The 25,852-nt window shown below is 38.9% G+C and overlaps 1 protein-coding gene across 1 annotated transcript in view; it reads left to right on the top strand.

Annotated features, from left to right (window-relative positions):
- CFAP54 (cilia and flagella associated protein 54) overlaps positions 1–25,852 on the top strand; it is a 298,883-nt gene that overhangs the window by 66,743 nt on the left and 206,288 nt on the right. Inside the window, exons 20-23 of the mRNA XM_032646796.1 lie at positions 10,318–10,494; positions 14,426–14,518; positions 14,777–14,962; positions 24,117–24,253. Of these exons, the coding sequence (XP_032502687.1) occupies positions 10,318–10,494; positions 14,426–14,518; positions 14,777–14,962; positions 24,117–24,253 (593 nt within the window). The remainder of the gene's footprint in view (positions 1–10,317; positions 10,495–14,425; positions 14,519–14,776; positions 14,963–24,116; positions 24,254–25,852) is intronic.

The following is a 25,852-nucleotide window of genomic DNA, read 5'->3' as shown; positions in this document are numbered from 1 at the left end:
AATAGAACTACCATATGACCCAGCAATCCCACTACTGGGCATATACCCTGAGAAAACCATAATTCAAAAAGAGTCATGTACCACAATGTTCATTTGAGCTCTATTTACAATAGCCAGGACATGGAAACAACCTAAATGTCCATCAGCAGATGAATGGATAAAGAAGATGTGGTACATATATACAATGGAATATTACTCAGCCATAAAAAGAAATGAAATTATCTGTAGTGAGGTGGATGGACCTAGAGACTGTCATACAGAGTGAAGTAAGTCAGAAGGAGAAAAACAAGTACCATATACTAACGCACATATATGGAATCTAAAAAAACGGTACCAATGAACCTAGGGGCAGGACAGGAATAAAGACACAGATGTAGAGAATGGATTTGAGGACATGGGGAGGGGGGAGGGTAAGCTGTGACGAAGTGAGAGAGTAGCATTGACATATATGCACTGCCAAATGTAAAACAGATAGCTAGTGGGAAGCTGCTGCATGGCACAGGGAGATCAGCTCTATGCTTGAGAGGTGGGATAGGGAGGGTGGGAGGGAAGCCCAAGAGGGAGGGGATGTGGGGATATACGTATACATATAACTGATTTACTTTGTTATACAGCAGAAATTAATATAACATTGTAAAGCAATTATACTCCAATAAAGATATAAAACAAACAAAACAACATGTTTTGTTAGACATATTAGGCGACATGTTGGCCATGGATAGGCAAGTCACACCCATATCGATAATACTTTCTCTTTCACAATTAAGTAGAGCTGGTTTCATGCAAATTTTTCTATCTTGATTTTTTGCGTCTTCTTTTCTGGTGATATTTCCTCCTTGTACTTGAGGAACCCCCTTTAAAAAAACCCTAATCACTTTCTTTTCTTTAATCGAGGTATAATAGACAACATTGTATTAGTTTCAGGTGTACAACGTTATAATTCCATTTTTATATATATTGCTAAATGGTCACCACAAGTCTTGTTAACTTATGTTACTATGTATTAATAATATATTATTAACTTATATAATTGTCGCCATACAGTTAACACATTTTTTCTTGCGATGAGAACTTTTAAGATCTACACTTTTAGCAACTTTCACATATGCAATACAGCATTAACTATATTCACCATGCTGTGCGTTATATCCCCATGACTTATTTATTTTATAACTGGGAGTTTGTACCTTTTGACCCCCTTCATCCATTTTTGCCCACCCCCAACTCCCTGCCTTTGGCAAACACCAATCTGTTCTCTGCATCTGTGAGCTTGGTTTTTGTTTTTGTTTTTTTGTTGGATTCCACATATACGTGAGATCATATGGTGTTTATCTTTCTCTGTCTAGCTTCTTTCACTTATCATAATGCCCTCAAGGTCCATCCATGTTGTTGCAAATGGCAAGATTTCATTTTTTTTAATGGCTGAATAAAATTTCGTTATTTATCCATCCATCTCACATTTTCTCTATCCATTCCTCCAGTGGTGCATATTTAGGTTATAAATGATGTTGCAGTGAACATGGGAGTGCATATATCTTTTTGAATTAGTATATCAATCACTTTCTTATAAGTGGAATTTTATTAGCAGCTCAATGATTTACCTCGCTAAGTTAGGATTTTTTTTTTTTTTTTTTGCGGTACGCGGGCCTCTCGCTGTTGTGGCCTCTCCTGTTGTGGAGCACAGGCTCCGGACGTGTAGGCTCAGCGGCCATGGCTCATGGGCCCAGCCGCTCCGCGGCATGTGGGATCTTCCCGGACCGGGGCACGAACCCGTGTCCCCTGCATCAGCAGGCGGATTCTCAACCACTGCACCACCAGGGAAGCCCGCTAAGTTAGGATTTTAATTTCTAACTAGCATTAGGTCTACCTTGAGTTCTATTAGATAATTTATCTGATTTCCCTAAATCAAGGACTCTGTCTGAGACTTTTCTCTTGTTACCTTTCACTTAAAACTTCAATACGTTGATCTATCTTTCTGTTTTTGTGTCAGGGAGGGTGGGAGGGAGGGAGACGCAAGAGGGAAGAGATATGGGAGCATATGTATATGTATAATTGATTCACTTTGTTGTAAAGCAGAAACCAACACACTTTTCTATTGTCTTTATGGTCTCTATTTCCCCTCTGATCTTTGATGTTCCTTCTACTAACTTTGGACTTAGGTTTTTTGTTCTTCTTCTCATTCCTTGAAGTGTGAAGTTAGATTGTTTATTTGATGTCTTTCTTTGTTCTTAAGGTGGACATTTTCGCTAAAGACTTCCCTCTTAGAACTACTTTTGCTGCATCCTATAAATTTTAGTATGTTGTGTTTTCATTTTCATTAGTCTTATGACAGCATTAACTATATTCATAAGACTCTTTCCATTTCTTTTTTTTTAAATTAATAGTGACTATTAAAAACTGTTCAAATATCTTTTTGGCCATTGAAACTGTAATCATATTTTTCTCATTTGATTTATGGATAAATTAAATTATATCCTTAGACTTCCTAATATTAAATCATCCTTTTATTCCTGGGAGAGAGACAATATAATTACAGTACATTATTCCTTTAACATATTGTTAGATCAATGTATTAGTATTTTATTTAGGACGTTTACATTAATATTTGTAAGAAGATTGCTCTATGTTTTTAAGTGCAGTCATTTCTTCAGGTTTTGTTATCAAAGCTATAATAATTTTAGAATATTCTCTGAGGAGCTTTCTCTGTAGTTAGAAATTTAAAAAATGGCATAGGAATTAATCAGTTCATGAATATTCAAAATATTTTAAAAAATAGTATCAGTTGAGACTGACGCTCGTGGGAAAGTCCTTTTGGATATCGTTTTTGGATATCTTTCCCAGTTTCTTTCATCATTATTCCTGTGTTCAGGTTTTTCTTCTTGAGTCAGTCACTGGCCATTTGTGTATCTTCTTTGGAGAAATGTCTATTCAAACCCCTTGTTCATTTTTAATGGGGTTGTCTTTTTATTATTGATTTGTAACAGTTCTTAATATATTCTGAATACACGTCCTTTATCAGATATATGATTTGCAAATATTTTGTCCCATTCTGTCAGTTGTCTTTATTTTATTTATTTATTTATTTATTTTTTGCGGTACTCAGGCCTCTCACTGCTGTGGCCTCTCCCGCCGTGGAGCACAGGCTCAGGACACGCAGGCCCAGCGGCCATGGCTGACGGGCCCAACCGCTCCGCGGCATGTGGGATCCTCCCGGACCGGGGCACGAACCCGCGTCCCCTGCATCGGCAGGCGGACTCCCAACCACTGCGCCACCAGGGAAGTCCCTCTTTATTTTTTTGATGGTATCATTTGAAGTTTTAAATTTTGAAGAATTTCAGTTTACCTACTCTTTCTTTTGGTGTGCTTTTGGTGTCATATCCAAGAAACCATTGTTTAACTCAAGGAGGTGAAGAAATTTACTCCTATATTTTGTTCTAAGAATTTTATAATTTTAGCTCTTATATTTGGTTCTATGATTCATTTTGAGTTAACTATTTGTATATAATGTGATGTATGGGTCTCACTTCCTTCTTTTGCAAGTGGATGTCTAATTGTCCCAGTGCAGTTTGTTGGAAAGGCTATTCTATTTTCTATCATTTATTTTCTTTTTTTTTTACATCTTTATTGGAGTATAATTGCTTTACAGTGGTGTGTTAGTTTCTGCTTTATAACAAAGTGAATCAGTTATACATATACATATGTTCCCATATCTCTTCCCTCTTGCATCTCCCTCCCTCCCACCCTCCCTATCCCACCCCTCTAGATGGTCACAAAACACTGAGCTGATCTCCCTGTGCTATGTGGCTGCTTCCCACTAGCTATCTATTTTACGTTTGGTAGTGTATATATGTCCGTGCCACTCTCTCGCTTTGTCACAGCTTACCCTACCCTCTCCCCATATCCTCAAGTCCATTCTCTAGTAGGTCTGTGTCTTTATTCCTGTCTTACCCCTAGGTTCTTCATGACTTTTTTTTTTCTTAATTTCCATATATATGTGTTAGCATACGGTATTTGTTTTTCTTTTTCTGACTTACTTCACTCTGTATGACAGACTCTGGGTCCATCCACCTCACTACAAATAGCTCAATTTAATTTCTTTTTATGGCTGAGTAATACTCCATTGTATATATGTGCCACATCTTCTTTATCCATTCATCCAATGATGGACACTTAGGTTGTTTCCATCTCTGGGCTACTGTAAATAGAGCTGCAATGAACATTTTGGTACATGACTCTTTGAATTATGGCTTTCTCAGGGTATATGCCCAGTAGTGGGACTGCTGGATCATATGGTAGTTCTATTTGTAGTTTTTTAAGGAACCTGCATACTGTTCTCCATAGTGGTTGTACCAATTTCACTTTCAGATTTTTCATCACTAGTGTATAGGAATGCCAGAGATTTCTGTGCATTAATTTTGTATCCTGCTACTTTACCAAATTCATTGATTAGCTCTAGTAGTTTTCTGGTAGCATCTTTAGGATTCTCTATGTATAGTATCATGTCATCTGCAAACAGTGACAGCTTTACTTCTTCTTTTCTGATTTGGATTCCTTTTATTTCCTTTTCTTCTCTGATTGCTGTGGCTAAAACTTCCAAAACTAGGTTCAATACGAGTGGTGAGAGTGGGCAACCTTGTCTTGTTCCTGATCTTAGTGGAAATGCTTTCAGTTTTTCACCATTGAGGACGATGTTGGCTGTGGGTTTGTCATATATGGCCTTTATTATGTTGAGGAAAGTTCCCTCTATGCCTACTTTCTGCAGGGTTTTTATCATAAATGGGTGTTGAATTTTGTTGAAAGCGTTCTCTGCTTCTATTGAGATGATCATATGGTTTTTCCCCTTCAATTTGTTAATATGGTGTATCACATTGATTGATTTGCATATACTGAAGAATCCTTGCATTCCTGGAATAAACCCCACTTGATCATGGTGTATGATCCGTTTAATGTGCTGTTGGATTCTGTTTGGTAGTATTTTGTTGAGGATTTTTGCATCTATGTTCATCAGTGATATTGGCCTGTAGTTTTCTTTCTTTGTGACATCCTTGTCTGGTTTTGGTATCAGGGTGATGGTGGCCTCATAGAATGAGTTTGGGAGTGTTCCTCCCTCTGGTATATTTCGGAAGAGTTTGAGAAGGCTAGGTGTTAGCTCTTCTCTAAATGTTTGATAGAATTCACCCGTGAAGCCATCTGGTCTTGGGCTTTTGTTTGTTGGAAGATTTTTAATCACAGTTTCAATTTCAGTGCTTGGGATTGGTCTGTTCATATTTTCTATTTCTTCCTGGTTCAGTCTTGGCAGGTTGTGCATTTCTAAGAATTTGTCCATTTCTTCCAGGTTGTCCATTTTATTGGCATAGAGTTGCTTGTAGTAATCTCTCATGATCTTTTGTATTTCTGCAGTGTCAGTTGTTACTTCTCCTTTTTCATTTCTAATTCTATTGATTTGAGTCTTCTCCCTTTTTTTCTTGATCAGTCTGGCTAATGGTTTATCAATTTTGTTTATCTTCTGAAAGAACCAGCTTTTAGTTTTATTGATCTTTGCTACTGTTTCCTCCATTTCTTTTTCATTTATTACTGACCTGATTTTTATGATTTCTTTCCCTCTGCTAACTTTGGGGTTTTTTGTTCTTCTTTCTCTAATTGCTTTAAGTGCAAGGTTAAGTTGTTTATTCGAGATGTTTCCTGTTTCTTGCGGTAGGGTTGTATTGCTATAAACTTCCCTCTTAGAACTGCTTTTGCTGAATCCCATAGGTTTTGGGTCGTCGTGTCTCCATTGTCATTTGTTTCTAGGTATTTTTTTTATTTCCTCTTTGATTTCTTCAGTGATCACTTCGTTATTAAGTGGTGTATTGTTTAGCCTCCATGTGTTTGTATTTTTTACAGATCTTTTCCTGTAATTGATATCTAGTCTCATAGCGTTGTGGTCGGAAAAGATACTTGATACAATTTCAATTTTCTTAAATTTACCAAGGCTTGATTTGTGACCCAAGATATGATCTATCCTGGAGAATGTTCCATGAGCACTTGAGAAAAATGTGTATTCTGTTCTTTTTGGATGGAATGTCCTATAAATATCAATTAAGTTCATCTTGTTTAATGTATCATTTAAAGCTTGTGTTTCCTTATTTATTTTCATTTTGGATGATCTGTCCATTGGTGAAAGTGGGGTGTTAAAGTCCCCTACTGTGAATGTGTTACTGTCGATTTCCCCTTTTATGGCTGTTAGTATTTACCTTATGTATTGAGGTTCTCCTGTGTTGGGTGCATATTTACAATTGTTGCATCTTCTTGAATCGATCCCTTGATCATTATGTAGTGTCCTTCTTTGCCTCTTCTAATAGTCTTTATTTTAAAGTCTGTTTTGTCTGATATGAGAATTGCTACTCCAGCTTTCTTTTGGTTTCCATTTGCATGAAATACCTTTTTCCATCCCCTTACTTTTAGTCTGTATGTTTCCCTAGGTCTGAAGTGGGTCTCTTGTAGACGGCATATATATGGGTCTTGATTTTGTATCCATTCAGCCAATTTGTGTCTTTTGGTGGGAGCATTTAGTCCATTTACATTTAAGGTAATTATCGATATGTATGTTCCTATTCCCATTTTCTTAATTGTTTTTGGTTCGTTATTGTAGGTCTTTTCCTTCTCTCGTGTTTCTTGCCTAGAGAAGTTCCTTTAGCATTTGTTGTAAAGCTGGTTTGGTGGTCCTGAACTCTCTCAGCTTTTGCTTGTCTGTAAAGGTTTTAATTTCTCCATCAAATCTCAATGAGATCCTTGCTGGGTAGAGTAATCTTGGTTGCAGGTTTTTCTCCTTCATCACTTTAAATATGTCCTGCCAGTCCCTTCTGGCTTGCAGAGTTTCTGCTGAAAGATCAGCTGTTAACCTTATGGGGATTCCCTTGTGTGTAATTTGTTGTTTTTCCCTTGCTGCTTTTATTATGTTTTCTTTGTATTTAATTTTTGATAGTTTGATTAATATGTGTCTTGGCGTATTTCTCCTTGGACTTATCCTGTATGGGACTCTCTGTGCTTCCTGGACTTAACTATTTCCTTTCCCATATTAGGGAAGTTTTCAACTATAATCTCTTCAAATATTTTCTCAGTCCCTTTCTTTTTCTCTTCTTCTTCTAGAGCCCCTATAATTCAAATGTTGGTGCGTTTAATGTTGTCCCAGAGGTCTCTGAGACTGTCCTCAGTTCTTTCCATTCATTTTTCTTTTTTCTGCTCTGCAGTAGTTATTTCCACTATTTTATCTTCCAGGTCACTTATCTGTTGTTCTGCCTCAGTTATTCTGCTATTGATCCCATCAAGAGTATTTTTAATTTCATTTATTGTGTTGTTCATCGTTGCTTGTTTCATCTTTAGTTCTTCTAGGTCCTTGTTAAATGTTTCTTGCATTTTGTCTATTCTATTTCCAAGATTTTGGATCATCTTTACTATCATTATTCTGAATTCTTTTTCAGGTAGACTGCCTATTTCCTCTTCATTTGTTAGGTCTGGTGGGTTTTTATCTTGCTCCTTCATCTGCTGTGTGTTTTTCTGTCTTCTCATTTAGCTTTTCTTACTGTGTTTGGGGTCTCCTTTTTGTAGGCTGCAGGTTCGTAGTTCCCGTTGTTTTTGGTGTCTCTCCCCAGTAGCTAAAGTTGGTTCAGTGGGTTGTGTAGACTTCCTGGTGGAGGGGACTAGAGCATGTGTTCTGGTGGATGAGGCTGGATCTTGTCTTTCTGGTGGGCAGGTCCACGTCTGGTGGTGTGTTTTGGGGTGTCTATGGACTTATTATGATTTTAGGCAGCCTCTCTGCTAATGGGTGGGGTTGTGTTCCTGTCTTGCTAGTTGTTTGGCATAGGGTGTCCAGCACTGTAGCTTGCTGGTCGTTGAGTGAAGCTGGGTGTTGGCGTTGAGATGGAGATCTCTGGGAGATTTTCGCTGTTTGGTGTTATGTGGAGCTGGGAAGTCTCTTGTGGACCAGTGTCCTGAAGTTGGCTGTCCCACCTCAGAGGCACAGCACTGACTCCTGGCTGCAGCACCAAGAGCCTTTCATCTACACGGCTCAGAATAAAAGGGAGAAAAAGTAGAAAGAAAGAAAGAGAGAGAGAAAGAAAGGAGAGAGGGAGGGAGGGAGGAAGGAGGGAAGGAAGGAAAGAAAGAAAGAAGATAAAATAAAATAAAGTAAGATAAAATAAAAAAGTTATTAAAATAAAAAGTAATTATTAAGAAAAAAAAATTTTTTTTCAAGAAAAAAACAAAAAACGGACGGATTGAACCCTAGGAGAAATGGTGGAAGCAAAGCTATATGGACAAAATCTCACACAGAAGCATACACATACACACTCACAAAAAGAAGAAAAGGGGAAAAAATCGTAAATCTTGCTCTCCAAGTCCACCTCCTCAATTTGGGATGATTCGTTGTCTATTCATGTATTCCACAGATGCAGGGTACATCAAGGTGATTGTGGAGCTTTAATCCGCTGCTTCTGAGGCTGCTGGGAGAGATTTCCCTTTCTCTTCTTTGTTCTCACAGCTCCCGGGGCTCAGCTTTGGATCTGGCCGCGCCTCTGCGTGTAGGTCACCTGAGAGCGTCTGTTCTTCGCTCAGACAGGAGGGGGTTAAAGGAGCAGCTGCTTCCGGGACTCTGGCTCACTCAGGCCGGGGGTGGGGGGTGGAAGGGAGAGGCACGGAGGGCAGGGTGAGCCTGCGGCGGCAGAGGCCGTTGTGATGTTGCACCAGCCTGAGGCGCCCCGTGCGTTCTCCTGGGGAAGTTGTCCCTGGATCCCGGGACCCTGGCAGTGGCGGGCTGCACAGGCTCCCCGGAAGGGGGTGTGTAGATAGTGACCTGTGCTCGCACACAGGCTTCTTGGTGGTGGCAGCAGCAGCCTTAGCGTCTCATGCCCGTCTCTGGGGCCCGCGCTCTTAGCCGCGGCTCGCGCCCGTCTCTGGAGCTCCTTTAAGCAGCGCTCTTAATCCCCTCACCTCGCGCACCAGGAATCAAAGAGGCAAGAAAAAGTCTCTTGCTGCTTCGGCAGGTCCAGACTTTTCCCTGGACTCCCTCCCGGCTAGCCGTGGTGCACTAGCCCCCTGTAGGCTGTGTTCACGCTGCCAACCCCAGCCCGAGCTTCAGTTCCCAGCCCCCCCTGCCCCGGCGGGTGAGCAGAGAAGCCTCTTGGCCTGGTGAGTGCCGGTCGGCCCTGATCCTCTGTGCGGTAATCTGTACGCTATGCCCTCCGCACCCCTGTTGCTGCACTCTCCTCCGCGGCTCCGAAGCTTCCCTTCTCCGCCACCCGCAGTCTCCACCCGCGAAGGGGCTTCCTAGTGTATGGAAACCTTTCCTCCTCAGCTCCAGCCCACTGGTGCAGGTCCTGTCCCTATTCTTTTGTCTCTGTTTATTCTTTTTTCTTTTGCCCTACCTAGGTACGTGGGGACTTTCTTGCCTTTTGGGAGGTCTGAGGTCTTCTGCCAGCGTTCAGTAGCTGTTCTGTAGGAGTTGTTCCACGTGTAGATGTATTTCTGGTGTATCTGTGGGGAGGAAGGTGATCTCCGCGTCTTACTCTTCCGCCATCTTCCCCTCGTCTCCCCTCTATCATTCAATTTTAATCTTTACTTGGGTTTTGGCTTTAGTGCTCAGAGTCTTTGCTTTTTAATTTTATGTAAGAGAGGAGTTTAACTCATTTACATATATTATTATTGGTGTTATAGTTAGCCTTACTATATTTATTTTGAAATATTATTTAGATTTTCTGATTTTTATGTTTTTTTGTTTCATGTGATACCACTAAATGTGTAACCTTTTAAAAAGGTGATCGCTTTTCCTTTAGGTTTATAGAATAAGTACTTTTGTATATTTTATTTGTTTTTGCTGATAGTAAGAAACCATCAATAATTTGGTTTTAAATAATTTTATAAACCACATATGCCAATAGTCATTACTTGAGAGTCACATTTCAAGTTGCATTGAGTGTAGGTGTATAGTTCATAAGTATCAATGCAGATAATATTGTTACAAAATTTTTAAGGACGATGAAATATGATTGCAGATATTCAGAGGGTTTGATTTGAAAATGAAATATATTAATGTATGATAATGATGATAAACATGTTAGACATATAAATATAATGTCATTGCCTTAATAGCTATTTTTTACTTGGCCTTATTTATTAGCTATTTTTTACTTCTGGAAAATCATTTACTACTTGAAATATGTATACCACTGAGCATCAAAAAATACATATATCAAGATAATGTTTAACATCACCAGAATTCTCCAAATACAATGAAGTTCAAGCTCTTGAAATGTGATTTCCTATTTTCACACTTTATTATAGGAAGCATATTCTTTAATTGAGAAGACCGAAGCAGAACAAAGTGTACTGTGTTCATATCAGAAATATGTGGAAATTGCTAAAAGAAAGAAAAGCAGAGTACCTCCTCCACCCATCCTGCTAGCCCGAACTCATTGTTCTGTGACATTAAAACCTGCTCCATTTATTTCTGATGTTAAGGTATGTTGTCTATTATGACCTTTACCTCACGGAAAGCAACATAAGTACTTTTATGACTATAATAATGAATACTTTTATTGCCTTTAGGGCTTGAATAATCTTATTGGTTAATATAAACACTGAACACTGGGATTAGTATTCCAGTATCTTTAACTATCTGTAATTTCTTCATGACCCTTTTTCCTTTATGCTGTTTCCCTTTTGGCTCCTTATAGCTTTGCTATAAGAAACTTACTCCTATATTGCTACACCCAGATATATAGTAAGGAGAAATGAGAGAGAAGCATTTTGAAGTATCTTCCTCACCATGACACAGTCATATGCTGACATCCTAGTGTGCTCAACTTCAAGAAGGTTTCCTTGAGATAGAATCAGGCATTTAAAGGGGATAGAAGTTACTCTGAGAGCCAATGATGAAGATAAGAAAATTTGGAGGTGGTGAATTTAGAGACTCTTCCGAAAGTTCTTCTGTGTAAATGGGGATCCTTTTTTTTTTTTTTTATGGTATGCGGGCCTCTCACTGCTGTGGCCTCTCCCGTTGCGGAGCACAGGCTCCGGACGCGCAGGCTCAGCGGCCATGGCTCACAGGCCCAGCCGCTCCGCGGCATGTGGGATCTTCCCGGATCTGGGCACGAACCCGTGTCCCCTGCATCGGCGGACTCTCAACCATTGCGCCACCAGGGAAGCCCATTGGGGATTCTTTTAATGCAAACAAATGATCATTCTAACCACATTATAAGTCATAACTCTTTATGTATTTATTGAAGCTCTTTCTCCTAACCCCAGTGCCTTGGAACTTAGCCTAAATGGGACTGTTATTTGAGATTTAGTTTCCTCATAAGCATTTGGTTCCACCTAATTTATATTTTAAATATTGCATTTTCCTCTTTTGGGTGATGAACACATGCTCTTTGGTGTTGTAGAAAAAACAAAGTTGTTTCTTTGATTATTCTTAGGATGTTCTGCTTGAACTTAAATACATCGTCTTGATATAGTGGAAAGGGCATGGGCTTTGAAGTCAGACAAATACAGATTTAAAATTCTACCTCTACCCCAGCAATATGACCTTACGAAATCTAAATATACTTTCTGAGTGTTTTTTAAAAATTTGCTTTTGTTATCTTTTCCATTTGTAAAATGTTTCTTCTGTGAAAATTAAATGAGATATTATAGCATATTCTTGGCATATTAACCGATGTCCTTCCATCCCTTGTATTAAACATATGTAGTAATGTTAGCTAAAATCAGTTAATGAGGTTATACACTGTGATTATATTATCTGATGATTTTTTTTCATAAATTCTGTCCAATGAGAATTATTGAGTGTCTGCTATCTGTCAAGCTCTATGTGAGGTAACGTATAAAAATAAACACAAATAAAACATGGTTCCATATTTTGAGAAGCTTCAGACTAATGGGAGGTGGACATCAGTGAGAAGTAATACCACCTCATAATGCCTTATAATTGGAGGAATAGAAGCAACATTCATCCTAACTGTGCTATAATAAATGCATTATTGCAGTTGCTAATAGTTCTAAAATTCAACTTTGGATTTTGGGGATCTGTTTAAGAATAAGGATCACTGACTTCGGAAATTCAGTACAGAGCTAAGACTGGATGATTTGCCAAGAGTTTTCGTTTGTTTTTACTTGAATGTTTTGATTTATTTAACCAGGTTCTTATTTTTTATGTATCTCAAATTAGTGACTAGTTTATTTCATAATGCTTATTAATAGGAAGGCATAAGCATCCCATACTTGACCTGTACTTGTAGGACTTGTCACTCAGCACATGATGTGAAGTTGATGTATATTATATTTTGGTGAAGTTGTGTGCTCCTGGAAATTATACCTTCTGTTACCCACTCCATAGCACTAGATGGTGCTATGGACTTAAATACCTTTTCTAGTTTGAGATTTCAGCCATCTTTTGTTTTATCAAAACCTCTTGTTAAGGCATTTGTTGCATTAACATCTGTTTTAATGGTTGAAAATGCTAGTGTTACTTGTAAACTTTTACGTCCAAAGCTAGTGGTGGTTTGTCCATGGTGTCGTTTCTCTTACATAGACTCTAAGGACACAGTCTTCTAATAGTTTCACAGACTAAGATGTTTTCATCTGTGGAACACAATAGAAATATAAAGCCTGCTTGTAAAAATGCTTTTAGAGAAAATTTACCCTTCAAATTCTGGATTGTATGTAGAGCTTAACTTGGAGCAATAATGATGTAAGTCAGGGTCTGCAACCCCCGGGTCACGGACTGATATTGGTCTGCGGCCTGTTAGGAACTGGGCCACACAGCAGGAGGTGAGAGGCGAGCGAGCGGATCTTCATCTGCTGCTCCCCATCGCTCCCTATTGCTAACATTACCGCCCGTACAATCACCACACCGCCGCCCCGCCCTGCCCTGCCCCAGTCTGTGGAAAAATTGTCTTCCACAAAACCGGTCCCTGGTGCCAAAAAGGGGGGGGACCGCTGATCTAAGTCATAAAATACCATCTTTTGCCTTCCCCCTCCCTGCCCCATGGTACTCTTTTTGCATGAAAAATCAAGGAAAGGTAGTTTTCTAAATTTTTCCGAGATTCAGCTGAGTTTTTTTCTCCTGGCCTCCAGGTTCCAAGTTCCTTCAACATTCTCTTTGTCCTCGAAATTCTGCCTTTCCTAATGCTCTTTAGTCACCTGAGAAATTTTCTTTGGAAACACAAAACTTCGGCTATTTGTACCAGACAGTCTTATTCATTGAGACTAGGCAGGCTTAGGTATATGTAATTTTAAAAAATGGTTGATTCTGTACAAACTGTATTTTAAAAAATGATTCTTGTGCATAGTCAGAGTTGAGAACGACTTGTGCAGACAAGATACAATGAGGATTCTTCCATTGACCCAGAGGAAGAATTAGCGGGCTAAGCTGTAAGAGACAGTTGCTTCTTAGAGACAATTACATTTCCCTTATTTTCCATCTTAGGAGTTGAGATGTTGTGAGGTGGAGCCTTTGGGAAAAGGGAATGCCACAGTGATGACAACCCTTCCATCACTAATCCCTGGACAGTGTGGCTCCTAATAATGCTTTTCCCTAGGTATCAACTCTCTCCCTTACCCCCTACAGTGAGAATAGTGCATTACCAGGAGGAATCTCCGTTATTTTGACATCTTGGCAAAAAGACCATTGTCTAACCATTTAATCAAGTTTAAGTTTGATTGTTTCTGTGTAATTTGCATATTGCTTTTGGTTTACATCTGTATTTAAGAATTGTCAAAAGAATATCATGTTTCAGAAAAATCTATAAACTAGAGAAAAAAAATTATCCGTAATCTTACCTTTTTGTCATCCGAACTCTACTACTATTCTTATTTAGGAACATTTTCTTCCAGGCTTTTTCATATGTATTTTTACATTTTACTTAAAATACTACAGTTTAGTATCTTGCTTTTTTTACTACCTTCTTTTTGTCCCATATTATTAAACAAAATACGAAAATCATTTCGGAGTAGGTCTTTTTTTTCATCAAGATGATGTCATCTTTGGAGTCACTCCCTGCCACTGTCTGATCTTGGGCAAGTTGTTGAACGTCTCTGCATCTCCATCTTTTGTAAAGCAAAATAGCAATAGAAATCCTGTCTCATAGGGATGTTTCAGATATGAGAAAGTATATGTAAATTTCCTAACAATGCTTAACACATAGGAACTGCTCACTTAATAGTAGTTAAAAATAATTAATAATGAATACTATTTTAGTCTTGGTGTCCCAGGTAAACTATATTTGTCTTTTTTTAAAGAGTAAATCTAAGTGTTTTTATAAACTTAGGTTTCATGTTTTAAAACTTGAATAGTTATATTTTGATGTAGAAAAGTATTCCTTTTGCCACATCATGATAAAAGAAATTGAGTGCTTTGTTAAACAGATGACAGGCTCATCTCTCTCCGTGGCAGGTCTCCTGGTACTGCATTTTGGGTTGCAAAGCAGAAGGGAGCTATGGAAAAGTAAGACTGAACAATAATCATCTCCCAAACTCAGGAGAAGCGGTACGTCGAATTAAAAAACCCTGAATGTCAGGAAATCTTACCAAAAGTCTCATTAATGACAATTGAGTCTTGTTCATTTTTCTCCTTTTTGTAGTCATTATTTCAGTGAATTTGTCTAATTTCATCTTGAGTCATAACTAAAATCCAACAGTAAATGAAAAAGGTTTTTTTCCCTTAACATAAAGAGGTCACTTAATTATATTTTTAAAGACCCGTTTAATTTTCCATGCATAACTTGAAATATGTTTTTGTTAATAGATACCGGCTGATGGCAAAAGCATTTTTGAAGTAAAAGGTTTAGAAACCAATGAAAAATATATCTTTGCAATTGCTGCTTATTGTTCTAACGGAAAGCTTATTGGTGATGCTATTGGGGAGACGACTAAACCAATTCTGGTTTACCCACCTCTTTCTGCTGTTACTGCTCGGATGTTATTAACACAGGTAGAAAAGATTTCTTCTAATTTTTTTTTTTTTTTTAATTATTTATTTATTTATTTTTATTTTTGGCTGTGTTGGGTCTTCGTTTCTGTGCGAGGGCTTTCTCTAGTTGCAGCAAGCGGGGGCCACTCTTCATCGCCGTGCGCGGGCCTTTCACTGTCATCGTTTCTCTTGTTGCGGGGCACAGGCTCCAGACACGCAGGCTCGGTAGTTGTGGCTCACGGGCCTAGTTGCTCCGCGGCATGTGGGATCTTCCCAGACCAGGGTTCGAACCCGTGTCCCCTGCATTGGCAGGCAGATTCTCAACCACTGCGCCACCAGGGAAGCCCTCTTCTAATTTTTTCCTCTGTTTTTTCCCGTTAAGCAGTTACTAAGTAATTTCTGATGAAAAAACAGTCACAGCAGATACTCTAAAGCTCCTGTAATATATATTTTCCATGATTGCAGTTTAGTCTCATAAAATATAAATCGTTCCTTCTCGTATTCATGAGTTTGCTTTTTACAATAACACTTTTTTTCCTGGATTTTAAATGCAACACGCATTGATCTTAGAAATTTTGGAAATAAATGTTACCTGTTTTCCTATCATCCGGAGTAGCAGTTCTTAAGCTGAAGCAATTTTGGCCCCTGGGGGGACATATATGTCAATGTCTGGAGACATTTTTGGTAGTCACAATCTAGAGGAGTGCTGCTGGCATCTAGAGGGTAGAGGTCAGGGATGCTGATAAGCACCCTACAATGGAAAGGGCAGCACCCCTCTCCCAACAAAGTGTTATCCGGTCCAAAATGTCAACAGTGCGAAGGTTGAGCAACCCTGATCCAGAGATATGCTTTTCTTTGTGTGTGTATGTATACATACACACATATATATATCTACACACAATATGTACATAGAAATATATACACATATGTATGTGAATTTATGTATAATATATAATTTTAGTCATAGTGTACATATAATTTTACATCTGATATTTCCATTTAATACATAATTGACTTTTTTCCGTTCCATTAAGTATTCTTTCAAAACATAATTTTTAACATCTGCATGGTATTGCATCTTAAAATATATCACAGTGTAGTGTATGTATACACAATGGAATACTACTCAACCATAAAAAAGAATGAAATAATGCCATTTGCAGCAACGGATGGACCTAGAGGTTATCATACTTAAGTAAGTCAGAAAGAGAAAGACATATACCATATAATATCACTTATGTGTGGAATCTAAAATATGACACAAATGAACTTGTTTATGGGACGGAAGCAGACTCGCAAACATAGAAAACAAACTTGTGGTTACCAAAGAGGAAGGAGGGTGGAGGAAGGATAAATTAGGAGTTTGGGATTAACAGATACAAACTACTGTATATAAAATAGATAAACAATAAAGTTCTACTGTATAGTACAGGGAACTATATTCAATATCCTGTAATAAACCATAATGGAAAAGAATATGAAAAAGTATATGTGTATATATATATATATATATGTATAACTGAATCATGTTCCTGTACACCAGAATCTAACACAACATTGTAAATCAACCATACTTCAATAAAAGTATATATATCAGTTGTTTACAATATTGTGTCAGTTTCAGGTGTGCAGCAACATGATTCAGTTATATATATATGTATGTATTCTTTTCAGATTATTTTCCATTGTAAGTTACAAGATATTGAATATAGTTCCCTGTGCCATACAGTAAATACTTGATGATTATTTATTTTATGTATAGTAGTTTGTATCTGTTAATCCCATACTCCTAATTTATCCCTTTCCTCCTCCCTTTCCCCTATGGTAACCGTAAGTTTGTTTTCTATGTCTCTGAGTCTGTTTCTGTTTTGTAGATAAGGCCATTTCTGTCATATTTTATTTTTTTATTTTTATTTTTTGCGGTACGCGGGCCTCTCACTGCTGTGGCCTCTCCCGTTGTGGAGCACGGGCTCCGGATGCACAGGCTCAGCAGCTGCGGCTCACAGGCCCAGCCACTCCGCGGCGTGTGGGATCTTCCCGGACCAGGGCATGAACCTGTGTCCCCTGCATTGGCAGGCAGACTCTCAACCACTGAGCCACCAGGGAAGCCCCATATTTTAGATTCTACATACAAGTGATATCATATGGTATTTGTCTTTCTGACTTACTTCACTTAGTATGGTAATCTCTAGGTCCATCCATGTTGCTGCAAATGGTAATATTTTATTCTTTTTTTATGGCTGAGTAATATTCCATGGCGTGTGTGTGTGTATGTGTTTACATATCACATTAAACCAATCATCTGTTGATGGGAACTTGGGTTGTTTCCATGTCCTGGCTATTGTAAATAGTGCTGCAATCAACATTGGGGTGCACGTACCTTTTTGAATTATAGTTTTCTCTTGATATATGCCCAGGAGTGGGATTGTTGGATCATATGGTTGTTCTAGTTTCAGTTTTTTAAGGGACTTCCTTCCGGTTCCCAGAGTGACTGCACCAATTTACATTCCCACCAACAGTGCAAGAGGGTTCCCTTTTCTCCACACCCTCCCCAGAATTTATTTATAGACTTTTTGATAATGGCATTCTGCCCAGTGTGAGGTGATACCTCATTGTAGTTTTGACTTCTATTTCTCTAATAATTAGTGATGTTGAGCATCTTTACCTGCATCCATGATTATTTTCTTAGTATCAGTTTATAGAAGTGAAGTTTCTGGGTTCATAGAGACAGACAGACCTGAGTTTAAGTTTCAGGTCCTCACATTAGCTGTGTGACATTGGGCAGGTAACCTTCATCTGTGAAGTGGAATAATAATAGTAGTTACCTCCCAGAACTATTATGAGTATTAAATGGAATTATGCATGTCAGATGTTTAACCGTAACGCTTACAACACAGTAGACGCTTAACGAATATTATTGTTGTTCTTAATTATAGATATACTCATGAATTGACATCTTTTCCTGAAATGATTGCCTGACTTAAAACATGTCACCAGTGAATGCGATTCTAGAAAAAGTGACTCATTGACCTAAGTCTCAATAATTTTAAGTTTATGGTTGGCTGTAGAGCTGATGGCTCTTCTAAATTTTATCACATTTCTATTGTGCCTTTTTTTCCTCTTAATAGTTGATTAGTATTATAAGCTAAGGTCTTACTGGAATTTTATATTATCATATTTTTCAAAGAAAATTTAATTGAGAGAATTGCTAGGATTTGTCTGGCATTGGTTTAGCATGTCATATTGGCTCATGGTTTTCTGATGTTTTGATTTCTTTGGAATCTAATATATTTCCTAATTTGCAGTGATGGAGTTATTTCAGAGTGAGGGACCGAATATTTCATCAAGGTCTAATTTTTCTCCAGGGAGTGGTTTGACTCTTGCGCTTTATTTGGCAGAACTTTCATTGAAAGTTAATAAAAGGAAGTCCAAGCTATACTGCTAGGATAATGAGAAGTGTCATAAAGTAATGACCTGTGTTTCTTTACTGATACTGTATTTGCAGTACTGTAGTTCATTTATGACAGTTTATGAGCATTCTCTCTCATCATGTTAAGTGGCTAAAGCAGAATTTCCTCATAAAATTTCCTCCTTAATTTAAAATTTGAGTTTAAGCTTTCAAGTTTTATCAGGAAAAGGTACCTTTCTTTTGGAATTGCAGTGAAAAATTACAATTTTTCATGAGAGTGGTTAGTTTTTAGTTTCAGGATAATTCTATTTTAAAAAAATTATTATAAAAATTTTATAGTAAAATATGGAGTTACTTCACTAAATGCCTATGATTAACTTGGTTTGGTGTTTTAGGTTGTACTTTGACTAAACATTTTTCTATAAACAATAGTAAAGTCAGGTGAATCTTTACTGGATTTTCCGTTAATGTAGAAAACTAGTTTAGGCTATCTGGAAAATTTTTTGAGGAAACTTTATGAATTATATATTTTCTACGGATATAATCCAATTTCCACCTCTTTATAGGCTCATTTCTTTTTATTATTCCCTTTTAAGTTGGAAATGGCTCGATAATGTGATATAAAATATAGACAGCTAGAAATCTGTGAGCAGGATTTTAGGATTTGAGGCGAACTGCTTGGTCTCAATTTCCCTATCTGTAAAATGAATACAAGACCAAATGCCACATACTGCTGGATTATTGAACTACTAAATCAAATAGTGAGTGGGCACAATGGCTTGCTGAGATGAGGAAGTGAGGAATATCATTTGTTAAAAAACTGTGTGATAGACATTTTAAGATTCATTATTCCATTGATTACAGTAACTCTATGAGGTGGTATTATTACTTTCATTTCAAGTTGAGGAAACAGATTAATTTAACCCTTCTTCTGCCAATCCCATTTTATTCCAGAAAGGGTGTCTTAGGGATGTTAAGTATTGATAATTTACCCAAGGTTGCTCTGGTAGTAGATGGTAAGCCTGACATTTGAACAAGCTCATGCCTTTCTATTGATCTGTCCAGGTTCCAGGGAAGTCATGTGTTCACCATCTAACATGTGCCAAATCCTTCTAGAGCCCACATCGCTCCCATCTATTCTCTGCCTGGGTTGGTGCTGCCCTGCTGGTCGTGATGATCAGTATGGGCAGTAGAGTTTGATGCTGGTGGCAGGAGAAAGGAAACTAAAATTCATACCTTTTTTTCCCAATTCATGTATGAATTCATTGAAACTCTTTTATTAATAGAGGTTTGCCTTTTGTCTATGACCATTCAAAAAAAAAATAGGGCTACCAGGTAAAAGGTAGTCATCCCCATTTAAAAATCTCATTAAGAAGGTTCAAATCTTCTTTTCCCTCTTATCCTCTTTCTGAACATTACCACCCTCTCTGCTCGTCTGTTTATTGATGAATTCAGTGTCTGCTTTGTGCCAGGTTCTATGCTAGGTATCATTTCTTCTTCCTTTGAACTGTTGTTTTTTTTTTTAAATCAATCTCATCACCACAACAGTAACCCTTGTTTAGATAATTTTGACGTATGGTTTCAGCTAAGACCCTGATTGCAAGAAAGCCTTGCTTGGGGGAATGCAGCCTGGCCCTGGGAAGGCTGCAAAGTCCAGGCAGCTCCAAGTCTCATACCTCTGGCTCTCTCTACATCTGCTTTCTTTTTCTTTTTAAATATTGACTTTCCTTTCTTTTCTTTTCCATCTCGGGAGGGAAAATAGCAGCCCCTGAACTTTTTTGTGTATTCCTCAGTTACAGTCATATACAGGAACCGGCTAGCTGTGTTCTAATCTTGATTCCAAATTCCTGAAAAAGAGACTCTGATTGGCTCACCCAATGTAAGAAAGAGTCTGAACTCATTTTTAATGTTTGGCTCTTGACTTGTTTTTAAACCTCAGCCTTCTTTTTTCCCGTAGCCCCACATCTGAGCAGGCTGATAGGGAGGTCTATGAGTTCACCTTCTCCTTTGGTGCCTGCAGGAAATTTAAACGTCCCAACTGGCAGGAACTTTCACCCAGTCCTATCCTCCAGCCACTAATCAAAGCCCAACCCATTCCTTCTGCTCTGCCCGAAGCCATCCCAGACCTGCCTCTGCCTGCCCAAGGGACTCTCCCTGGGAGGCCCTTGTGTGAATAATAAACTTTCTCTCAGATTCTCCTGGTGCATGTAGTGTCATCAGCCTTAACATCAGGACCAAACTTCGGGTGTGTGTAGGGGGTCCATCCTGCTTTGCAGGGGGAGGCTATAAAACACCCAGCCTGGATCAGGCCCTCGGCCTGGGCCAGTCAATCATGCTATTGTATAGTACCGTTGCTGGCTGTCCTCTTCTGTAGGTAGGGGGAAATTATCAGGAAAAGAGGATTTTTAAGTTCATTTAACACCTTATTATTGAGTGCTTACTCTGTGCCAGGCATTGCTCTAGGCTAGTGATTCTAAAACTTGTATCAGAATGATCTGCAGTGCTGGTTAAACAGATTGCTGGTCCCACCACCAGAGTTTATGATTCACCAGGTCTGGGGTAGGGCCTGAGAATTTTGCATTTATAACAAGTTCCTAGGTGATTCAGATGCTGATGGTCCAGGGACCATACTTTGAGAACCACTGTTCTAAGCGAAGTGAGCAAAATGCCGTGGTGAGAGGTAAGTAATAAACGATGACCACAGTAAAGGAGTAAACTATCTAGTATATTAGAAGGTAAGTTCTATGGAAGGAAAATGTAGAGTATGGTCAGAGGAATTGGAAATGTGAACTGGGGGAAAGGAAGGTAGAGTACAGTATTAAGTAGGGTGGTCTGAGAAGGCATCATCTGGAAGATGAGATTTGAGCAGAGACTTGAAGGAGGTGAGGGAGTGGCTCTCTGGAGGAAGAGCATTCCACAGAAGGAGCTAGAACAAAAGCCTGAAGGATTCCAGAAGTGCACCTGGTATAATATAAACAGCAAGGAGACCAGAATGACTGGAGCAGAGGGGCCAAAAGGATTGTTTAGGGAGGTAAAAGGTGAGTGGGTGGGTGAGAGAGCAGATCATTACAAGGATTCCAGGCCATGGTAATAAGTTTGGCTTTCACCTGGGGTGAAACGGGCAGCCACTGGAGAGGGTTTGATGTAATAGGATGGCGGAACGTGACTTCTATTTCCGAGGTTCACCCGAGCTGCTGTGTGGTGCGTACACCACGAGGGGGTGAGAGTAGAAGCAGAGGGAGCTACCTACTGCCGTAAACCAGTGAGAGGTGCGGGTGGCTCGGCGAGTGTGATAGTAGTTGATGTGGTGAGAAGCGGCCAGATTCTGGATATGTTTTGAAGGAGGAGTTAACACGAGTTCCTGATGGAAACAATGGACAGAGAAAAATAGAAGATGACTCTAAGGAATTGAGCTGACTGACTGGAAGGACAGACTTGACCTCAGATGAGTTGGGGAAGGGTGTGAGTAGTACAGATTTGGGGCGGGGGGAGATCAGAAATGCAGTTTGGGACGTGTTAAGGTCAGATGTTTGTTAGATATTCGGAGAGAATTTTTGAGTAGTCAGCTAGATGTATGAATCTGGAGTTTGGGAGAGAGGGCTGGGCAGCAGAGGGATTTGAGAGTAGTCATGTGACAACTAAAGCCATGGGGCTGGATGACAGCACCAAGGAAAGGAGTGCAGACAGGAGGAGAGGAGAGATCCAGAGACTGAGCCCTGGGGCATGCTAACAGAATGAGAGAGGGGAAAAGAGGAGGAGCTTGCCAAGGCAGCTGAAAAGGAATGTGTTGTAGAAGCCAAGTGTGAAGGTCATGTACCGAGGAGGAGGTCTCTCCTGTGCTTAATTGTCTCATTAGTCGTTTAGTGCTTCTTTCTCATTTTAACCTCACTCCTTCTAACGTCGGTCCTACGGGTGACTACTAGTTAACCATCTTTGAACTGGCTGATTATCACAGCACTTCTCTGTTAGCCCACACAGACTCATGAATTTATAGACCTTAGTTTTATCATGGCATCTTTTCTTGTTTTGCAATGTCCACTGACTGAATAACATTTTTACATTTCCCTCTTTTTTTTAATTGAAGTGTAGTTGATTTGCAGTGTGGCACTAATTTCTACTGTACAGCAAAGTGACCCAGAAATAACACTATTTTTAAAAGGCTATATTTTAAAAGGAAAGAGCATTCAGTTATAGTTTCACCAACTCCCTTACACATCACCTGTTACCATTTTCCGCAGTAGATCTTAGAAATATAATGGTGTTTTAGTGACCACTTAGCCCAACTTTTTCATTTGACCACTTTGGCCCAGAGAAGGGACCTCATCTGTCACACTAAGTCTTGGCTCTACTATTGTTTTTACTGATTATCAGGCTCTGTACAAATTATTCAACTTGTCAATGCCCCAGTTTCTTCATCTGAAAAACAGTGATGGTCATAGAGGTCAATGAGGAGTCAACACAGCATTGCTGGTAAAGTGCTTGGTCCAGTACTTGACATCTTTAAATACTTCCACCTGATTTTCAAGGCTTTCTGAAATCATGTCCCACTTTACCTAACCAATCATACTGCCTAGTTTTCTTGACATTCTGACCTGTCTTTCCAGTCTCAAAGGCACTGTGGCAATTTCCATTATGGGGCCTTTTTGAGTTTCTGTCTAAACTGTGCCCATCTGAACTTTATCCCTGCCTTGGGGTTCACCTCAAGCCCTGATTCCTCCTTATAGCCTTCATTTCTCCTTTTCTAAGTTTCCACAATTATGATGTTGTTATCTGCAATTTTTCTGTGATTTCATGTGTTTTACGTCTGTAACTTGATTACAGTTTCATGGCGCATGAGATCATTTTAAGCTTTGAAGAATCTACAGTGCTTAGCACAGAGTAGAAACTTCATAAAAGTTTACCGGTTGGTTGATTATGAGTACTGACTTGGCAGATTTTAAAAGTTCTGGCCCTGTAAGTTATTCCCTTGTGTGGAATACAGTCTAGCAACATGTCATCTGCATACTTAATTTAATGTATTTATTGATACTTTACATCCTACCTGCTTCCACTAAGGATTTGAAGCAGCACATAACTCATGTGGTACGATTTTATGTTGTTATACATATTTGTATAGAGTGATTTTTAGAGATGTATTTAAAGAACTATGTTCTACTCAAAGAGATAGGTAAGGTGATGACTTTATTTTTCTCCTGAGCTTCTAGGTTTTACCAGTGAAATCGGTTATTTTGCTGAATGTTGAACGTGTTAAACTTAAAACACAGGATGGCTTCTTGGAAGCGTCTCTCTTTTTCTCCTCACTCTTTTCAGCTGTGAACCCTTTGTTGCACAATAGCTCGGAAAGCGTCAGAACCAGAGGAGAATGAAGTATATTTCATTATTTTGGGTTTGAGAAATCTGATTGTTTCTTTTGGAACAGATTGTTCATTAGAACAGTGTCTGTAGTAAATGGAGTGCACTGCCGAGATAGATGGGAATGAAATTAATTTGGCTCAGATGTGATCTTTGTTTTGCTTATGAGCATTCGAAACATCCTTACAGAGTTTCAAATTTCCACACAATTTAGAAATAAAAGAGATTTCAAAATGTGTCTGTCTCCCTTGCCAGTGGCTGTCGTTACCTTGCTGTGGCCCCGTAGAGCGGAACAGCAAATGTGAATAACTTTGTATGAAATTAGTGTGCGATAGGACCTTCTCAGAATTCTTGTTTAAAACACACATTTCACAAATTCAAGTAATGCTTAAGGTAATGTGCTTTCTGCTGCAGGTCGCCTATCAGATTGGTAACTATGAATTGTCTAAGAACGTTTTCTCCCCAGTTTGGGATTATTTTGTTGCTTCACCACTTCAGGATGACCAGTCCATTATTAGTTTAAGCAATATAATGACTGTTACACAGAGAAGGTAATTCGAAATATTCTTTTAAAATATTAATTTGCTTATTGAAAATATAGATGTTGGCTGTGAAGCCTAGAATTAATTTATTTTCAATTTCATATTAAGATGGTCCATGTAAAACTATTTCCATAAGTATTTTAGTAAGTGTGTATATTCCAAAGGCTTGAGTCCTTGTTAGAAACTTCTTTGTTAGAATCAGAAAAAACACTGGAAGCATATGGATACATTCTGAATATAAGGTAATGAGGTTATGGAAAAAAATACCAAATACTAACCAAAGTAATGTCAGTTATATACTAGAAAACACGAATATGCATTGGGGACCTTTGTAACAGAGCAAGGTCAGGTTGAGGTTAAGGTTAGGGTCTGATGGATGGACTCTTGGGGTAAGAAGGCTTTTCCTTTGCTTGAGGAGGCTCCCAGGATTAGACCATCAACTGAAAATAGGCCTGCAGAAGCCATATAAAGCCACAGGCCATCCTTTGCCATTTTTCCTTAAGAAACCAGAGTCTAAAAGCAGCATCAGAAATGAGCATTGGTGTAATTTCAGCCCATCTCAACATGTTCAACAACAGTCTCTTTTACCTGCTTGTTAATGCCTGAAATTAATAAGACAAATCCTTCACCCCTCAGTCAAAGACAATAAGCTTAAAAATGCAAATGCTGGATGAGGCAAGGCATTGGTAACGCTTATTCACATAAACGTATAATTCCATTCAATTAAACAAACGTAGACTTGGTGTTTACTATGTACAAGAATGCTCAGTGCTATGGGGGATGGATTTGAGAGGGATTTCAGAGGAAGAGACAGGTCTGGAAGATTTTATGTGATTCATGGGGATAAGAGGAAGGAGTGAAAGTTGACTGGCATTTCCAGTGATGGGAAGCCTCTGAGGTTTACTAAGGGAACCTGAGATGTGGAATAAGTTTTTGGAGGAAGAGAATGAATTTGGGGATATTTGGAGTTCAGTTTTTCCAGCAGGACGTCTTTGTAGATATATGTCCAGTAGGTAGTTGGATATTTAGTGCTCACACTCAGGAGAGGGGTCAAGGCTAGAGACATGGAAATATAAACTGTCCATTGAGGTCATCATTGAAATTTTGACAATGAGTGTTATCACCCAGGGAATGACTGTTTAGCAGAAAAGGTGGAAGGCTGGACTTGAACCCTGGGCGTTGCTTACATTTAAGAGGCAGAAGCAGGAGTTGGAACCAAGGAAGGAAATTGAAAAGGATCAGTTCTGGAAGTGAAAGTCCAGGAAAGTGCATTGCCAAGGGAAGTGAGAACGTCACCACGGAGGGACTGGCCAGCAGTATTATATCCTAGTGCAAGGTCAGGCAGGGCAGTTGCTCAAGAAAATGCTGCAGAGATGTTGGGTAGGATGAAAACTGAGAAGAGGCTTTTAGAGTTGGCAATTAGGAAGACATTGGTAAGTTGAAGAGAGCCATTTTTGTGCCGTGATGGGCCAGAAACGTTTTGCAATTGGCTAAGGAATAAATGAAAATGGAGAATAGTAACAAGAAAAGACTACTCCTATGAAGTTTGGTGGTAAACATAAGAGGAAAGTGGGCAGAGGCTTAAGGGGGAAGGCGGGCTTAAGGAAA

This window comes from Phocoena sinus, chromosome 10, assembly GCF_008692025.1.
Source record: "Phocoena sinus isolate mPhoSin1 chromosome 10, mPhoSin1.pri, whole genome shotgun sequence".
Classification (NCBI taxonomy): Eukaryota; Metazoa; Chordata; class Mammalia; order Artiodactyla; family Phocoenidae; genus Phocoena; species Phocoena sinus.
This window is presented reverse-complemented; position numbering and strand designations above follow the sequence as displayed.